This window comes from Coturnix japonica, chromosome 1 (assembly GCF_054131305.1).
Source record: "Coturnix japonica strain WE chromosome 1, WE-NBRP24, whole genome shotgun sequence".
Taxonomy (NCBI): domain Eukaryota; kingdom Metazoa; phylum Chordata; class Aves; order Galliformes; family Phasianidae; genus Coturnix; species Coturnix japonica.
Genome location: NC_140663.1, coordinates 52,603,309 through 52,621,664, shown reverse-complemented (window position 1 = coordinate 52,621,664; position 18,356 = coordinate 52,603,309). Strand labels below are relative to the sequence as shown.

The 18,356-nt window shown below is 44.9% G+C and overlaps 1 protein-coding gene and 1 pseudogene across 1 annotated transcript; both read right to left on the bottom strand.

Moving 5' to 3' along the window:
• Positions 1–11,641: 11,641 nt before the first annotated feature.
• On the bottom strand, positions 11,642–13,453 carry LOC146762419 (uncharacterized; annotated as a pseudogene).
• Positions 13,224–14,405, bottom strand: LOC146762418 (uncharacterized; the record flags this gene model as incomplete). Its single annotated transcript, XM_085536779.1, has 1 exon — positions 13,224–14,405. A coding segment is annotated over one exon (762 nt), but the record flags the coding sequence as incomplete, so codon positions are not given.
• Positions 14,406–18,356: the final 3,951 nt, after the last annotated feature.

Below are 18,356 nucleotides of genomic sequence, written 5' to 3'. Positions count from 1 at the left end.
AGCAGGATGCCAGGGGCTGCAAAAATGGGGCTGTGATCACAGGTTGCCTGCAGGCATGCTTCAGTCTGATCAACCCACCTGATGTGGGGTCAGTACGCACTCAGAGTGCTGTCATGTGAAGGCTGCGGGGAGCATCCTACAACCACTGTACCTCAGTACAAGAGGCAGGGGTCTTAGAGGGCCAGGGTACGCAGCTGTCAGACAGATCCAGCAAAGGGCTACTTTACATAATGGCTGAGGTGAAACCCATCAAATTCAGTGGGAGGGTTGCCAAAGGAGAAATAGCAAGGGTTCACCTTGGTCCTTGCTTTTATGGCTCCAGATAGTTTGTTTCCTGTACTGTGCTTGTCACTATGGTATCTGAATGCATTTCAACAGCTGCTATGTGTGCTGACCACTTCCAAGAGTGATGTAATTTATTTATGGATTTTAATATGGGTTCAGAGACTTCATGTTAAGCATCAAAGCCTGGCTCCAAGTTTGCAGTGGGTTTTTATCTCCCTAGGCGTGCAGGAGGCCCCTGCCTCTTGGACTCTAGGGACTTTCAGCACCTAATTGAACCATAACTTTATCACATTTCTCAGAACAGATTTTCTAATCACCTATAAAATTGCATGCATTTTTGCTGCGTCTTCTAAATACTTCCCACCATAATTCTATATTATGGATTGAATTATTTCCCACATGTTCCTTTCACTTTCCCACATGTTCCTATTCAACGTGTTGGCACAACCACAGAGTCCAACTACCTCTCAGCATAAGTCCTTTCAACTTTTTCTAAATGCTCTGTGTTTGAGCAAGAACAAAAACAGACATAAATTCAGACACCAGACATGCATTTTAGTTGAAAAAGAAATAACCTCCTGAGGCTATTAACAAGGCAGTATCCATTTGCCTGGCCCCTTTCTTGCTGTGTGACCCCAGGCAGCTGTGTGTGGCATTCTTTCTCTGGTCAGCAGTGCAAGAAGCTGCTGTGGAAAACTGGATACTTCTGGCGATAGGTTCCATTCCTTGCCACAACGCTATTCTGCTCTAGCCTAGGCTACAGCCTCTCTCCTTACATTTGGGCAAATTAACCCACCTATCTAGTTCAGAAAGCTGATCCTACTGCCCTGTACCTTTACCTGTGTATTTACCTTTGGTAATGTTTCATTGCTGATTTTTACAAAAAAACCACATGGATATCTGTGGAAAGTACTATAAATGTGATATCATGTCAGTGCCTTACCTTAGGCATCTTGTACCTCTGCTTATCTTGCTATAGCCTCCTTGCTCAGTGTTGATCCCTGCCTACTTACCACCTCAGTCAATGACGCTCGGTCTAATTTGGCTAGCAATGATATCTCATCTGATATAATATGTTCAGAACTCAGCATACCCTCTGTGACACACTGTGTGGGTTATCAGTGATGGAACATAGATTATGGGCTTACCTGTGGTGGGGCTGTTGATGTCAACATATTTTGGGACTGCTAATACTTTGTTGCCTCTGGAGAAAACAGCCTCTTACACCAACTCTATGGAGATGGATCAAAAGGGAGTCAAAAGACTCCAGGCACTACTCAACAACAGGAGCTATGTCTTGCTGACCCTACTGTAAGCGGTGAAATAAGTCGAACAGAAAGGATCATGACTGTGTAATCATTTGAGGATCTATCTCCTAGATACTGTTTGCAAGACTACAACACTACCAACAAGCACTGCCCAGAAATCTACAGATTGTAAATGGTATGTCCATTTGGAAGTCATCGATGAAATAATGCTTATTACAAAAGATAGAGTATCTAGATTGCAGAAAGATACAGAAAGATAACACTTTGCTATTTCAAATGCTGTCAAGCAAACTGTTTCTGATTCAGGAAGCACCTACTCTGAGAAAAAGCAATAATTAATGGGGATATGGTTCACCAATGTAACATCCTACAGGCAAAACAGCAACTGGAATTATTAAACTGTGGCATGGGAAGTGTCTACAGGAGACACAAATTTTAACATAAAATCTGTCAGTCATATTACGAGTGAGCATTTTCTCTTTGTACTTTATAGAGAAACTGGTGCTAAGAACCTGTACCTGGGATGATGGTTTATCTACACTGAGCCAGAGCATCCTCAAGGACTGTTGATATTTATAGTTGAAGTTACTGTGTTATCGATATTGATGAAAATTTAGAAACCAAAATTTTAGCATGGTGACTGGTATAATATGCAAACAACTGACTGGTGCATTGAGTGGAATGGGACTGCTGGATTCCTGGATGACTCCATACAGATCAATATATAATACGCAAACTTCAATATTTACCAGTCAGATAGACCCAAATGCCATAATTTGAATTGTACTAATGGTCATAATTGTAAAAGCTGAAAGATTGAAATGTAGAGATTGAGATTGAGATTAGAGAATTGAATCTGGTTTGAACAGGAATATGATTTAACTAACATGCTTATCTTGCACTGGTCATGAGCCAACACAGCAGTTAAGTAATTTGCTTATCTTGCCAAAGCACTTGACAGATGTGGAGGTGTGCAGTTTAATGCTCAGATAAGGCCCAGAGGCTACAGTGACTGAGTGACATCTGGGATGAGGTGGAGGCCTCACAGCCTTATGTTGTTTCAGTAAAGATGAGTGGTTATACACATTATCCTTAGACAAAAAAGCCTCTGACCAAGTCTGGGACTAGGACTGGACCTGGTCCACCTAGACTGCTTTCTGAGGAGGAGTTTATAAAGCGAAAGGGTCCTTTCTGAGCCTTCCAACTCAGCAGAAGAGCTTCCCTTATTAGCCATGCATTAGATTCATACCCTTAATGTGACAACTATGTGTGCACTTTCTTCTTAAGATAAGTCTGGATACACTAAGATATGAGCACAGGAGTAATTCTCACGCTACGTCCTGTTTAACATTTGGACTAGTTGTGTCCTGGCCAAGAACAGCCTTGTTGGTACAAGCAGCCTGTGGAAGAGCAGTCATGGACATGGGTGTCACATTTCCTTCTGCTCCCCAGCTGTGCCTCCTGCTGTAATAAGGGCTGAACTCGGTGCATATTGGGGGGCTTTCCATGAAAAGGCAGTGACAACTGTAAGTGTCTGGGTCACCCAGGGGCTACCTGGATGAAGAGCACACATGGTTATTGCCTCTAGAGAGAAGCAAGGTGTGGCTAGCAGTCGGTAGGCTCTCAAGGGGTTGGAGTGAAATTTCTGGGGGCAAGGGTGGAGCAGGGAGAGGTTTTGGCAGCTCAGGAGCCCACATGGGTCTGGCTGGGAAGATCCGCTGGAAGTATGTGGTTACATGTCTAGGCTTTTCTGCTTAGGCTTTTCTGTTCTGTTTAACTTCATTGCTTTATTTGTACGGATAAAGATAACTGTCATCACCTGCAGCATTTTAAAACCTACCTTGAAAAGCCTTCAACTCTTTTTTCTTTTTCTTTTTGGCTGTGCTGGGTATGGTTGAACAATGAGACCCAATTACTTCAATCTTTCAGCTGAGTCATGGTGTTTGTGCTTCCTGAAAAACCTGGCAGCTCTCCTGGAACAACCTGCCATGTCATTCTGTGATTTGTAGTGTGTGAATGCAGGACATGAATCACCAGTAACCTTGTGAAGTGGGGCCATAGCTTTCAAGGCATTGTTGTCTCCTCACTGGATGTTCATTTGTGTTTGATTTTGAGTTATGTTGAGTAATGCTACTCCTGTAGAGTAACATTCAGGGTTGGCCTTTGACAAAACACTAAATGGAGTGGGCTAGCTTTCTTGATTGCAATAGATCTGTTGCATCAACAATGAAACAGCAAGTATGAAATAACAGTAAGAGGGTAATCATCACCGTTAATATTTTAATCAAATTTGTTATTTTCTGGGAGTCTAAAAGCCTTCTGGGCACCTTTGCAGAACTCAGCATAGGGGCACAGACACAGTCACAGGACGGTTGGGGTTGGAAGGCATTTTTGAAGGACACCTGGTCCAAACCCCACTTAAGAGGGGTACCCAGAACAGAGTGCCGAAGCTCATGTCCATGTAACTTTTGAAGACCTCCAAGGAGGAAGACTCCAAACCCTCTTTAAGTGACCTGTGCTGGTGCTCCACCACTCTCACAGCACAGAAGTGTGCTTCCTAATGTTCAGACAGAGCCTCCTGTATTCCAATTTTTCCCCATGGCCTCCTGTCCTGGCAAAGGGCACCACTGAAAACAATCTACTGCTGACATTTTTACACCTCCCTTTTAGGTATTTACAGACACTGATGAGGTTCCCCATGAGCTTTGTCTTATCCGGGCTTAACAGTCCCTTCTACCTCAGCTTTCACTCACCTAAGATGTGTTCTGGTCCCAAACATTCACCTGAAATCACTGTAGCTGAGCCACAGCCCTGTTAAGCCCTGGAAGGCCTCCAGTAGTGTCTGGACATGTTAATACTCAGTTTGCAACATGTAGGTGCAGGAGGGAACTTGACTACAGGAATTGTTAAGTATGACTGTGGTTTTCAAAGTGTGGCCAGCACCTGACTGGGTGTTTATCTGGTTTTGAATTTGTTCTACTGCAGAATGGCTGCTGTGGTCACTCCTATCTGTTGCTTAGCTGTCAGTCTGGCAAGCTTGTGTTTTGTGCTTGTTTGAAGATGATGAATGCCCTTTGCCACACTGACAACCAGTAGTCTGTTGTAAATCTCCACTCTGGGCGGGGAGGCAAAGAGAAGTGCCAAAGTTTCAGCCTTAGCTGTGCTGGAGAAAGGTGGGGTTTTCAGTGGGTCTGGACCTGTCACTCCACATTAAGTCAGGCTCCTCTGTGCATGACTGTTTTCCACTTTGTGATGAGACTTTTCAGGACACCACCTTTTCAGAAAGAAAGTTACTGGGAGATCTGCCAGCTTTTCTGGCTTGGTAGCACAGCAGAAAGAGGCTCTTTGGTATTTGTCTTTTCTATTGGTTTGGTGAGTTCTGGAAGACCTGATTCTGGGTTTTGAGCCCAGTGCACAGACTGCCAGGCCAAGGCAGTCTAAGTTGCCAGGCTCCCCAGCCCAGTGGGTTTCTTCATCCAAGCACTTTTTCCATGTGTGGTAGCAGAAGAAAACAGCAAAAGTGTACCATGTTACTGTGGAGCTTGAAGCCTTTTGGTTGGTTCATGCTCCATTTTGCTTTTTGATTACACCATTTTTTGACTATTCTACCTTTTCAACTATCTTTTTTTTACTAAACCCTGCAACATGGGTGGCAGGGAATTCTTCCTACCCTTTGGGATCTGCAGCAAAAAGTCTTTCCAAGTGCACGGAAGGCCAAGTGCTGATCAGGTTTAGAGATAAGTGGAAGTACTCAAGGCTGTCAGCGTTTTTTATGTTTATTTGCCTTTACAATCTCTTGACTATTTGTTGGTGCCAATTTAATGCAAACATCTGTTAGTCCATGCTAAGAAAAATTACTTCTTCATAGAAGGAGTCTGTTGCAGATAGATAGTCTTTTGTTTTGCTTCAGTTGAAGCGACTGAATTTGTCAATGGTGAGGCAGCTCCATGACAATAGAAGATAAGGCATGGGTAGTAGTGGTGATTACTTGAAATCATCTCACAAATACCTTCCTGATCTGAATGCCAGCACTCATGGAGAGATGCCTGCAGCAAGCACAAGCCAAAATAGCCTGGGAAGAGGAGGAGGCTGGGCTGCTGATTTTACATCTACATGTTCCTATATCAGGCCACAGACTAGGGTTTGCTTGAGAGAGAGATGGCCATTAGGAAGTACCTGGGTTCCAGGCTTTCAGAACAGAAATGATCCAGCAAATGGATTTCTCTGTAACAAACTTGCTTTCATTGAGAAATGTGAGTGGGTGGACTTCTCCTTGCTGTGAATCCTTTTTCGTCCCCATAGGACACCCACACACTATGGGACAAAGTTCATTTTGCTACTGTCCTGAACTAATGTATTTATCATACTTCTTTGTGCAGTTTCTTATCTTAAGATAAGTCTATTACCACAGATATGTAATACTCTACTTTCTGCTTGTTAAATATTTGGACAGGTGTGTCCTGCCTTAGAGTAGCCTTAAGATAGCCTTAGAGAATACCCCAAGTTGGAAAGAACACACAAAGATCAAGGATTCCAATTTCTGGCTCTGCAGTGCACCATATAAAATCCAAGCCCTATGTCTGAGAGCACTGTTAAGATGCTTCTTGAACTCTGGCACTTGTCGTCATGCCAACTGCCCTGGGCAGCCTGTTCCATGCCCACTGCCCTCTGATGCAGAAACTGTCCCTAAGCCCCCCTGATCAGCACCATGCCATTCCCTCAGGCCCTGTCATCAGAGAGCAGAGCTCAGCGCTGCCTCTCCTTGTCCAGAGGCCCTCTGGACTTCACCATCTTTGTAAGCCCTCCTTTGCATGCTCTCTCATAGCTGTTTGTCCTTCTGATATTGTGGCTCCAAACTGTATCCAGTGCTTGAGGTGAGGCTGTACGATGCATAGCAGAGCAGGACAATACCTTCCCTCACTCATTAGGCTGGGCCTAATGAACTCCAGAGTAGGTTTGGCCCTTTTGGCTGCCAGGGTACACTGCTGACTTGTGTTCAACTTACTGTCAAACAAAATCCCTAGTCTTTCTGCAGAGCTGCTCTCCAGCCTCTTGTCTCCCACTCTGTACATGTAGCCAGGGCTGCCCCATCTAAGTCGAAGAATCCAGCACTTGCTCTTATTAAACCTCATGGATGGTCATTGCCCAGTCCTCCAATTTGTCAAGATCTCTCTCAGCCCTTGAAGGAATCAGCAGCTCCTCCTAATTTAGTGTCACCTGCAAACCTTATATTGAGTTTTATATCCAGTTGATTGATGGAAACATTATAGAGAATTGGCCCTAAGGTGAACCCTCCTGGAATCCTACTAGTGACTGGCCAACAGCTATTTACCAAACAATTTTGGAACTGACTCATAATCCAACAGTTGTTTACCCAATGTCATTGTAGTTTTGTCTAGCTGTATGCTGGACATTTCACCCAGTAGCATACTCCAAGAAATAGTATTCAATGCTTTCCTGAAATCATTTTTGTTAATACTAAAACAAGGAGCCCAGGGAGGAACAGCCATGGACTTGAAGAGAATCTGTTCCCTGCTGCACCCCAGCCATGCCTCTGGCATTGGAGTTGTAATAGATAATGAGTTCTTTCCTGTGCTTCCTGAGGGCTTTCTGCAAACAGCAGTACAACCAGGTGTATGGAGAGTATCTTGAAAGCAATAACTGGTGAATGGAGTTTTCTACTTTTTCATGTCAAATAGCATCTTCTCTTTCTGGTGTTTGTTCAGAGCTAAAGAAAGTCAGCTTTTGACTATGGCAGAGTTAGATATTTATTTTATTGAGTAGTTCTGGGCATCTGTCGTTTTGCTGTAAGAAGAGCCTGAGTTGAGAGGTGGCAGGTGGAGCTGTTTTGTCCCTGATATTGGTTTGGTGCCTTTCCAGTCGCAATGGGCTAAAATGGGCTGCAACTCAGTACACTGCACTATGACATACCATTGATGGGAATATTGCAGTAAAATTAACTTGGGGGGAGGCAGGGGGGTGGTGGGGGAGAAAGGGTCTGGCTTGCATCTAGCATGGCCTTGAGTTTGGTGGAAGGTATTTCCTAGGGATGAAGGGGCAGACTGATCTAGCTCAGAAAGCTACCGAGTTCACAGGGAGTAGTAGTTAATAAAGTCTTCATGCTTCTGTTTTACCTAATGGTCTTATCTCTGTAGTAAAAAAGAAAAAAGGTAAATACTGTTGTAAATGCTCTAATAAAATCTCTTTTATTTTATGAGCGTCTAAAAGCCTTCCAGGCTTTTTTTTCAGTGCTCATTATGAATGAAGATCAAGGCACATTCACCCCAGTGCTATAGCTGAGTCACAGCTTGGAAGTCCTGCCAGGGCACTTGGCTGCACGCATCCTCAAACTGAAGTGTTGGGACTCACCCTCAGGAGCAATGACTCCATTGTCATAGCTCTAACTTCCATAGCATATACTATGGAATATATAGCAATGACTTCCAAAGCACAACTGTCACCTCACTGGCTGCTCACCTGCCACTGGTTTCTAAGTGCGTTTCCTGTAGGACAGTGGTGGCAGTCAGCAAACCTTTATTTCTTATTCTATTTTATTCTTTTGTTCTTTTAATATATGATCCATAGTTTAATATTATACATGCCAACACTCCTACTCTTTGGTGTGTTTTAGAATTGCTGTATTTTTTAAACATTTCTTTAAAAATGAAAGTAAACAAACCATAAGAACTTCTAGCAGGAAATATCTGCTTGTATGGAGACGTAACTTCTATCAGTCTTCTTTGCACCATGTTGTGCTTATGGATCTTGCAATGTCAATATAAAGCAGCTTGTCAGCAGTGATGAAAGTTGGTTATCTAAAAAGTTTTGACTCATTTTTGCCTTCTTGAATAAGGTGGACAAAACACAAATTTAGCGGTATGTCATGGATTCTTCTATGCTTAACAACATCTTTTACTTAAAGAAGCTGCCTTTGGGGTACCTCTAATTTGGTGTTTTACCAAGACCAAAATGGAAATTTTCACCAAACCCTGAAGACCAAGGTTAGAAATTCTTTAACATAAATCACCAGAGCTCCAATGAATCCAAAGCCAAGAATATGTCATGTTTCTCCATAAATGTGTACTTTAATCATGGAAAAGAGAAGCGTTCACTTCTATGAAGACTTTCTTCAGTTCAACAATTGTGCAGTTTGTTTGCTATTATGATTTCCTTACTGTTAGGGCACTTTATCACTTGTAAAACTTGAATAATCTATAAAAAGGGAATGGCAGTGCCTGGTCGTGGAAGAGTTTTGGGAAGCTGCTATGTGGGAGGAAATGTGCTTGCACAGCAGTGATTCAGATCTGTGCACTCTGAAACATGAACAGTGATTGTCAGACACGTCAGCTCAAGCTAGCACAGTTATTTTTGAATATGAATGGGTAGATATGACTGAGAGGATCCATACACTTGCCTGAGAAGATACTTGTTCACTTTCAGTATATTGTTACACGCGTAACCTAAATTTCTGATTTCTTTTAGGTCTACAGACCTAGCCTGCTGCACTCTTGTTTCTTGTCACATCCCTGTAGATGGAGGCCAGAACTGTTGCCCCAGGCTTCATTTGGTTTCAGTTTTCACAACTTTTTTTCCACGCAACCATTAATGCCAAAACCTTTTTCAGTAGGGCAAGCAATGTGAAACAAAACAAAAATACCTCTGAGACTGTACCTCAATCTTATCCCAGGGCTGCAGGCATAGAGACAGATTGGTCCCCAGAGTGCAGGAACTCAGGAAGTACAACTCAAGGCAAGGAGCCCTGCCACGCATAAAAAAATATTTGATTTTCTGTAGTCTTTCCCATGTGCAGCCTGCATGCCCTCAACTCTTTCACAGATTTTTGCAACAGATAATTCAGTTCCATTTACTTATGGTTCATTTGCAGTTCTTTTCAGTACTGAATTATGGAATTGTTCCTTTTAATACTGCCAGGAAAGTTAATAATATCTGAGACCTCAAATTAAGAATTAAATATGGGTATAACATTATATTACTCTGATAAATATCCATGTGCAGTAAGTACAAATTCAGATTTTTTTTTCTGGAAAGAAATGGAGGAAGATATGTAGGCATCTTTCTTATTTTATGCCAAAGTAAAAGTTCCAAATGTAGTTTTATGTGGGCAAATAGATATTATTTCTGATGGTGTTGGAATGATGATTTTCAAATGTGATGGAATGGTGTTTTTTGAAATATGTCACTGTTTCTTTCTTTTTAGTTTACATTTCCTTGCTTGAGAACTTCAAACAGGCAAGTCTATAAATCAAATGAACAGCTGGGATCCAGAGCAGGACATATTACTGCAATCTTGTGCATGTCATGAGCCCAGAAAATTTTCCTATTCAGTAAGGAATTTTCAACTTCTTCACAAATACTTTCCAATATTGCAGATTTAAAGAAATCATTATTGTTAACTTTACGTTTATTTTCCTCTGCAAACACACTTTAAGAATGAATAGTTACTTTCGTGATGCCATGATAAAACGAAGTATTCTGAAGACTCAAAGGGACCATTGTGTCCCAACCAAGATCACAGGGTGGCATGTGTCAGGGGCCCAAAAGGCCCCAGACAGAAGAATGATCCTAGGATAAAACAAAGTATTATGACAGTTTTAAGGGAAGTGATATTTGTGGGTGCAGCTGCAAATATCTTCTTTTGTAGAGAGATATGACCTTGGTAGTTTATCTTAGCTGAGGTGCATCTACACTAATGCATGCAGCATGGGCAACAAACAAGAAGAGTTGGAAGCCATTGTACAGCAGGCAAACTATGACCTAGTTGCTTGGATGCTACAAACTCTTCAGGAAGGATAGGCAAGGAAGGAGGGGTGGCGGTGTGGCTCTCTATGCTAGGGAATGCTTTCATGCTACTGAGATTGTGACTGAGGACAATAAGGTTGAATCCCTATAGGTAAAGATCAGAGGAAGGGCTGACAAGGCAGACATCCTGGTGGGCGTCTGTTATAGACCTCCAAACCAGGATGAAGAGACAGATGAGGTATTCTATAAGCAGCTGGCACAAGATGCACGGTTGCCAGCCCTTGTCCTCATGGAGGATTTCAACTTCCTTGACATATGCTGGGAGTACAGCATAGCGCAGAAGAAACAGTCTAGGAGGTTTCTGTAATGCATAGAGGATAAATTCCTGATGCAGCTGGTGAGAGAGCCCACGAGAGGAGCTGCCTCGCTAGAGGCAAACAGGGAAGGTCTGGTGGGAGATGTGGAGGTTGGGGGCTGTCTTGGACAGTGACCATGAAATGGTAGATTTCTCGATTCTTGCTGGAGCCTGGAGGGGGAATAGCAAGACTGCTACCTTGGACTTCTGGAGGGCGGACTTTGAATTGTTCAAGAGACTAGTAGGGGGAGTCCCCTGGCATTCAGTCTCAGCTAGTAAAGGGGTCCAAAATAGCTGGTTGCTCTTCAAGGAGGAAGTCTTAAGGGTTCAGGAGCAGGTGGTCCCCCTGAACTGCAGAATGAGTCAATGGGGAAGAAGACTGGCGTGGATGAATAGGGAGCTATTCTTGAGGCTCCGGGAGAAAAAGAGAATCTACCACCTGTGGAAGGAGGGACGGGCAACTCAGAATGAATACAAAGAAGTTGTTAAGATGTGTAGAGGGAAAATCAGAAAGGCAAAAGACCAGCTTGAATTTAACCTGGCCACTGGGGTAAAAAGGAACAAGAAACTCTTTTATAGATACATCAACAGCAAGAGGAGGACAAAGAATATCCACTCTGCTGGATGATGCTGGGAATGTGACCACTGAGGATAAGGAAAAGGTGGAGGTTCTGAATGCCTTCTTTATGTCTGTCTTTAAAAGTCAGACCACTTATCCTCAGGGTACCCTGCACTCTGACCTGGTAGTCTTGGCTGGGGAGCAAACTAACCCCCCTGTGATACTGGAAGAAATGGTCAGAGACTTACTACTCCAAATGGACTGCAACAAGTCCATCGGGCCGGTTGAGATCCACCTGAGAGTGCTGAGGGAACTGGCAGAGGTGATAGCCGAGCCGCTTTCCATCATCTATCAACGCTCCTTCTTAACTAGTGAGGTCACACAAGACTGAAGGCTTGCTAGTGTGACTCCCATTTACAAGAAAGGTTATAAGGAGGATCTGGGGAACTACAGGCCTGTTAGCCTGACCTCAGTGCCAGGGAAGGTTATGGAGCAGATTGTCTTGAGGGAGATCACATAGCATATGTGGGACTACCGGAAGATCAGGCCTACCCAGCATGGGTTCATGAAGGGCAGGTCCTGTTTGACCAACCTGATCTTTTTCTACGATCTAGTGACCCATCTGCTGGATGAGGGAAAGGCTGTTGATGTGGTCTACCTAGACTTCAGCAAAACCTTTGACACTGTCTCCTACAGTATTCTCCTGCAGAAGCTGGCAGCCCGTGGATTGGATGGGTACACTCTCGGCTGGGTAAGGAGCTGGCTGGAGGGCCAGACTCAGAGAGTGGTGGTGAATTTAGTTAAATCCGGCGGGCGACCTATCTCGAGTGGTGTTCCCTAGGGGTTGGTGCTGGGGCCTGTCCTCTTCAATATCTTTATTGTTGACCTAGATGAAGGCATCTAATGCACCCTCAGTAAGTTCGCAGATGACACCAAATTGGCTGGGAGTGTGGATCTGCCTGGGGGTGTTGAGGCCCTATAGAGGGATCTGGACAGGCTGGAGAGCTGGGCAGAAGCCAATGGGATGAGGTTCAACAACACCAAATGCCGTGTCCTGCACTTCAGCTACAACAACCCCGGTCGATGCTACAGGCTTGGGGCGGAGTGACTGGAAGACTGCATAGAGGAAATGGACCTGAAGGTATTGATTGATGCTCAGCTGAACATGAGCCAGCAGTGTGCCCAGGTGGCCAAGAAGGCCAACCACATGCTGGCTTGCATCAGAAACAGTGTTGCCAGCAGGAGCAGAGAGGTGATTGTCCCCCTGTACTCAGCACTGGTGAGGCCACATCTTCAGTACTGTGTCCATTTTTGGGCCCCTCACTGCAAGAGGCCCTGGAACATGTTCAAAGGAGGGCAACAAAGCTGTGAGGGGTCTGGAGCACAGGCCATATGAGGAGAGGCTGAAGGAGCTGGAAATGTTCAGCCTGGAGGAGGCTCAGAGGAGACCTAGGGGTCAGCCTATTCTCTCATTAGTGATAGGAATAGAGGGAATGGTTTCAAGCTGAGGCAGGGGAGATTCAGTTTGGAGATTAGGAAATATTACTTCTCAGAAAGGGTGGTGAGGCACTGGAATGGACTGCCCAGGGAGGTGGTGGAATCACCAATCCTGGGGGCGTTCAAGGAGCGACTGGCTATTGTGTTGAGGAACATGGTTTAGTGGGAGCTATTGGTAATAGGTGAATGGTTGGACTGGGTGATCTCTTAGGTCTTTTCCAACCTTGGTGATTCTATGATTATATGATTCTTGTATTTGCTAGGACTTCTTTGGCAGGAAGGTTGGGATATGTATTATACATTGGCCAATGGGGTACAAGATGCAAATGGAAAATGGAAGAAACCCTACAGACCCTGTAGACCATTGACATTATAAGGAAGCCATGACCTAGTTAAAATTAAATTTTGGATGAGAGATTATACCTTGCATCAAGCCCCCTGTCATCAGTATGACACTATAGTAGCGATTTTGAACAATCTGATGGCTGGAGAGGCAGTTGTCCACTAGAAAGGCATGACCAAGGGTGGTGAACAAGAGATTATAGAAACCTACTGGAAATGACCATTTTAGAAGAGTTGAGGTTGATAGAACAAGGCCAATGGATATAGATTAGATGTGATGGGAAGTTGTTTTACTGAGAGGGTGGTGAGGTGCTGGAACAGGTGGCCCAGAGAAAGTGTAGGTGCCTCATCCCTGGAGGTGTTCAAGTCAATGAGGGATGGGGCCATGAGCAAATAGATACAGCAAGTGATGTAGTGCAGGGCAACCTTGCCAGTAGTGGCAGAGTTGGAACTTGATGACCCTTGAGGTCCTTTCCAAACCAAGTCATGCTATGGTAAAAGAAAGAAAATGCAGTACAGTTTTGTAAAACAAAAGTCTATTGCAAATTTAATGGGGAGAAGCAGGTAGTGTACTCTGTTACAAGGTGAGCCAGGTGATGTACTCTATTCCCAAGAGAGCCAGGCAGTGCGGTGTATTCCAGAGAGAGCCAGTTGGTCTGGTATTCTCCAAACAGAGCAAAGAGGCATAGTATGCTCCAAGGAGAGCCAGCCTGCGCAGTATACGCCAAGGAGAGCCAGCCTGCGTGGCATATTCCAAGGAGAGGCAGCCTGCGTGGTACATTCCAATGAGAGCCAGCCTGCATGGGATGTTACAAAGAGAGCCGGGTAGTGTGGTATACTCCAAAAGGAGCCAGGCCGTGTGGTGTATTCCAAAAGGAGGCAAGCACCTTCTTATATTCCATAAACGAGGCTGTATAATCCATGAACGAAAGAGGTAGCATAGTCTATTATACACCAGTGCCAGGCGGCGTTGTCTCTTCCGTAGCACACGCAGGAGGCGTAGTGTGTGCCATAGCAGAACCAGGCGACGTTGAATTTTCCACAGAAGGCACAGGTGGGGTAGTATTTTCCATAAAAGAGGTAGGTTGCATAGTATATTCCAGGAGGAGACAGATAGCATAGTATATTTCAAGTACAAGAGGACAGAGCTGTATAGCCCAAGAATGGGCTGGCGGCACAGTATAGTCCATGAAAAGGCAGATGGCATCATGTACTCCAAGAAGGTGCGGGTGGTGTAGTATATTCCAAAAAGAGGCAGGCGGCGTAATATACTCCAAAGTAGATGCAGGCGGTATAGTGTATTCCATATACGAGGCAGTTGGCGTAGGGTATTCCAAAGAAGATGGAAGTGTGTTCATCTGCACACAAATTGTGTTTCTTCACAACACAATCCAACCTTACCTACCCTAATTTACCCCTCAGCCGGAACAGTGTTGAGTCATAAACTTTTATTTAATTAAACACTTGTTAATTGTAAAAAGAGGCAAGTGCATCTTCGCAAGCTGTGTCACAGTGGGTTAGAGGCACAGGAGCCCTCTCACAGTGGCAGGTGGTGCAGCAGCAGCCACCATGTCGCTGCTGTGTCACGGTGTAAGAGGTGCAGTGGTGGCAGCCATGTGGGTGCAGTGTCACTATTGTTCCATGGCAGGCACCATTACTCTAAGACAGGGGAGCTCATGGCAGCTGCCTGCCACAGAACGAAACTCTTGATGCTCCATCCTGTTGTCTGTGTTTCCTCAGACAGTGATTAAAAATAAAGTCAGAAGCAAAGGGGCTATTTTGGCCAACTGCACAGACTCTATTACTGATCCAGTGGTGAAAATCATACTCTGATAAGAGGCGGAGGCAGGGAGGAAGTGCATTGGTTACACCTACATAAAGGGGAGAGACCTCGATTCCACTTGGAATTGAAAATTAACCAAATACAGGATAAATATTTGGGATTTAGATGATCGTCCAATCAGCTCCTGTGCACAAGAAAGGTGTGGAGCTGTTGGTGTGAGTTAGAAAAGTCGGGAAATAAAAGGAAGAAGTCTGTAGAAAGCAAGAGAGAGATAGTCAACTTCACAGATTCCAGCATTGCTCATAGGTCAGACGTTGATCTTCAGTAGTGGTGGGTTTTGGGGCATTGTTGTTCGGTTGACAATGACGATGACTGTGGTGACCCTTTCCAATGGCAGTACAAACTTCTTTATGGGAAAGAGCTCCAAAGAAAAGCTTTCAAATGTAAAACTGTCCATACAGTGATGCCGAACACCACACGGTAATACCCACGTCTCATCTCCTAGATAAGTAACAGTCTTATCGCAAGAAATGCCTTGGAAAGCAGGCTTTGAGCCAAAAACAAAGAACGAAAGAACGGTTCAGAAACCCATCCCTGGAGGTGTTTGAGACTCAATTGGATGGGGCAGCCTGATCTGGTGGGTGGCAGACCTGCCTGAAACAGAGGGGTAGGAGCTTGATGGTCTTTAGGGTCCTTTCCAACCCTAGCCTTTCTATGTCCCTGTGATACTGTAAACTTAATTGAATTTCAGGTTACAGGGAAAAATGACCTTTGCATCCCTGTTCCCTGGTGAGAATTCCTGGTGGCAGAATTCATACTCTCCCACCCATTGTCACTTCTCCCTGGGCACTGGCTTGGATGATCCTCCATGCTCTTCAGCAATGGTCTCCAAGCTGTTTTGACTGAACACCCTGGAAAAGCACTACTGTTTAGAGATGCATGTCTTGTTGAGATAAGGGGAGGCTATTGTTGTTACTCAGGAAGGGTGAGGTTGCATCGGAACGTAAAAAGGAGATTTGGTGATCTGTAGTATAGTTTTCCAGTTGTGCTTATTGTGTCACTTACCTAGTATTTGAAACCACTGATGGATTTTGAGTGCACAACTCCCATTAATGTTAAAGGAACTGAGTATGCAGCTCATAATCATTAATTACTGCCACCAGTAAGGTGGCAGCACTCAAGGTGGAGGTTGAGAGGTTAAGGAGTATCAGAGAGTATGAGCAGAAGATAGATTTGTGATGTAACTCTCTGTGAAAAAGATGTTGTGGTGATACTCCTGAGACAGAGGTGGACCCACTGCCCTGCCATTGCTGATTAGAGGGGTGGAAAAAGGTCCAGGCTCAGCCATGTAGGCAACCACCATCACGACCAACCTCAGTTCCCCAGGAGCCTCTATGAAGTAGGTTTGAGGCCCTGGAACTCGAGGGAAAGGGGAGCGAGGGTGTGGTTGGAGGTTTGCCTGTATGGTTGTCTTGAATGAAGCAGTCGACTCCATGCCTCAAGACTGCCTCCACCCAGAAGAAAAAGGTTATTGTTGTAGGCAACTCCCTGCTGAGAGGAACAGAAGGCCCGATATGTTGGCCTGACCCTACCAGCAGGGAAATGTGCTGCCTCCCCAGGGCACAGGTCAAGGATATTTCTAGGAGATGTCCTGGTCTGCTTTGCCCCCTGATTATTATCCCTTATTGATAGTTAAGGCTGGCAGTGATGAAGTCGCTGAGAAAAGCCTGAGGGCTATCAAAATAGACAGACAAAGAATTTTGAATCTTTTTGTCCACAGGGCAATTTACCAGGCACCTAGCATGATGTCTGCAGATGGAACATGCCTGTTTCCAAGAGGTTAGAGGATCCCAGCCCAGGAACTGCTGGGACTCATTGAAAGGTCTTTATGAAGGGGGAAGCAGACAAAATGAGGGCCACTGGGGCAGAGCGGGTAGTTTGAGGGTTCATACCTGTCGCACTCCAATTTATAGGAGAGAGGCAAGGTTCTTTGATATATGTATACCCAGCGTGAGATTAAGAAACAATGGCTCAAATGTTGGTCCAGCCACTTTGTTACAAATAATAATCAACCGAGATGATTTAGGGTGACAGGGAAGGGAAGGCAGGCAATAGGAAGTTAGAAAGAGGCAAGAATTGTGTAAAGTGGGGTTAGTCACTTACAGGATCCAGCAGAAGTCCTATTGCACAACGTTCCGATGGTCTGAAGCAAAAACACAGGGGAGGAGAGCAGCAGCAGCAGCGTGGCTGGCCACAAGCAGCAAGTGAGTAGAAGGAAGAAGCCACAGGGCAAGTCCAGGAGCAGGCAGCAGGATTCAGGTAGCAGGTCCAGGGGAGTCCATTGGCAGCAGCAGAGCAGCAGCAAGGGATCTGAAGCCAGATAACTTTCTTGTTCTTCAGCATTAAGGGATCTTCTTCAGCATGCAAGTGTCAGGTTGTGAGGAATCTGATGTCAGAAACACCTCCTGTTCATGTTGTAAGGAATATGATGTGAGAAAACCTATCTTCATGGTTGCTGATCCCACTTGTAACTTCTCACTTCTCCTGCCTACCTAACATTCCTGTGTGCTTGGGTAAGAGTCATGTGGACCATCCCCTGAGATGGCCATCTTCCTTGAGATAGCCCACACAAAAGACCACTTCACGGCCATTTATCTGCAGTTTCTCTCTCTGTTGCCCCTGGCCTTGTCCATCTGTGTCCCTCAGACAAAGGATTTCTCAACCCTTTCCCAGGACTACCTGGACTTGTCCATCCTCAGCAGACTTTGCGGCAATAGTGCAAAGGCATGGCCTCTTAAAATACCAAACGTGATGGGTGAAGAGGGTGAAGTACAAAGGGATGGAAGAGGGCAGGGGGATGCTGTTGCTCTAGGACATCCTAGATCCCCTGGAAAGGTAGTGAGACAGAAAGCCCAGATAAAGCGAATTGATACCAATGCACGCAGCATGGGAAATCAGCAGGAGGACTTGGCAGCTGTGATGCACTTGGAAAATTTGGATCTTGTTGCTACCACAGAAACATGGTGGGATGACTGCCATAACAGGGAAACCACCACTGAGGGGTATCGGCTCCTTAGAAGTGATAGGCAAGGTAGGAAGAGTGGTGGAGTTGCCATCTATGTCAAAGAGAGAATAGAGTGTGAAGAGCTCCTTCTGAGAAACAGTCAGGAACAGGTTGAAAGTCTGAGTTAAAATTTGGGATGGGACAATTAAAGGACAGCTGGTGAAAGGGGTATGCTACGGGACACCTGGTCAAGGGGAGACTCCTGAAGAAGCCTTCTTGCTTTGGCAGCAGGAGGCATCCTGCAGAAGAGGCAGGAAACCAGCATGGCTTAGAAAGGACCTTCTGTGTTAAGTGAGGACAAAGAAAAGTACATACAGGCTTTGGGAACAAGGGCTTGTCACCTGTGAAGAACACAGGGATGCCATCCGGACTTGCAGACATTGACACAATGGAAGGAAGGGATGCCATCGAGAGGGATCTCCACAGACTCAAAAGGTGGTCCC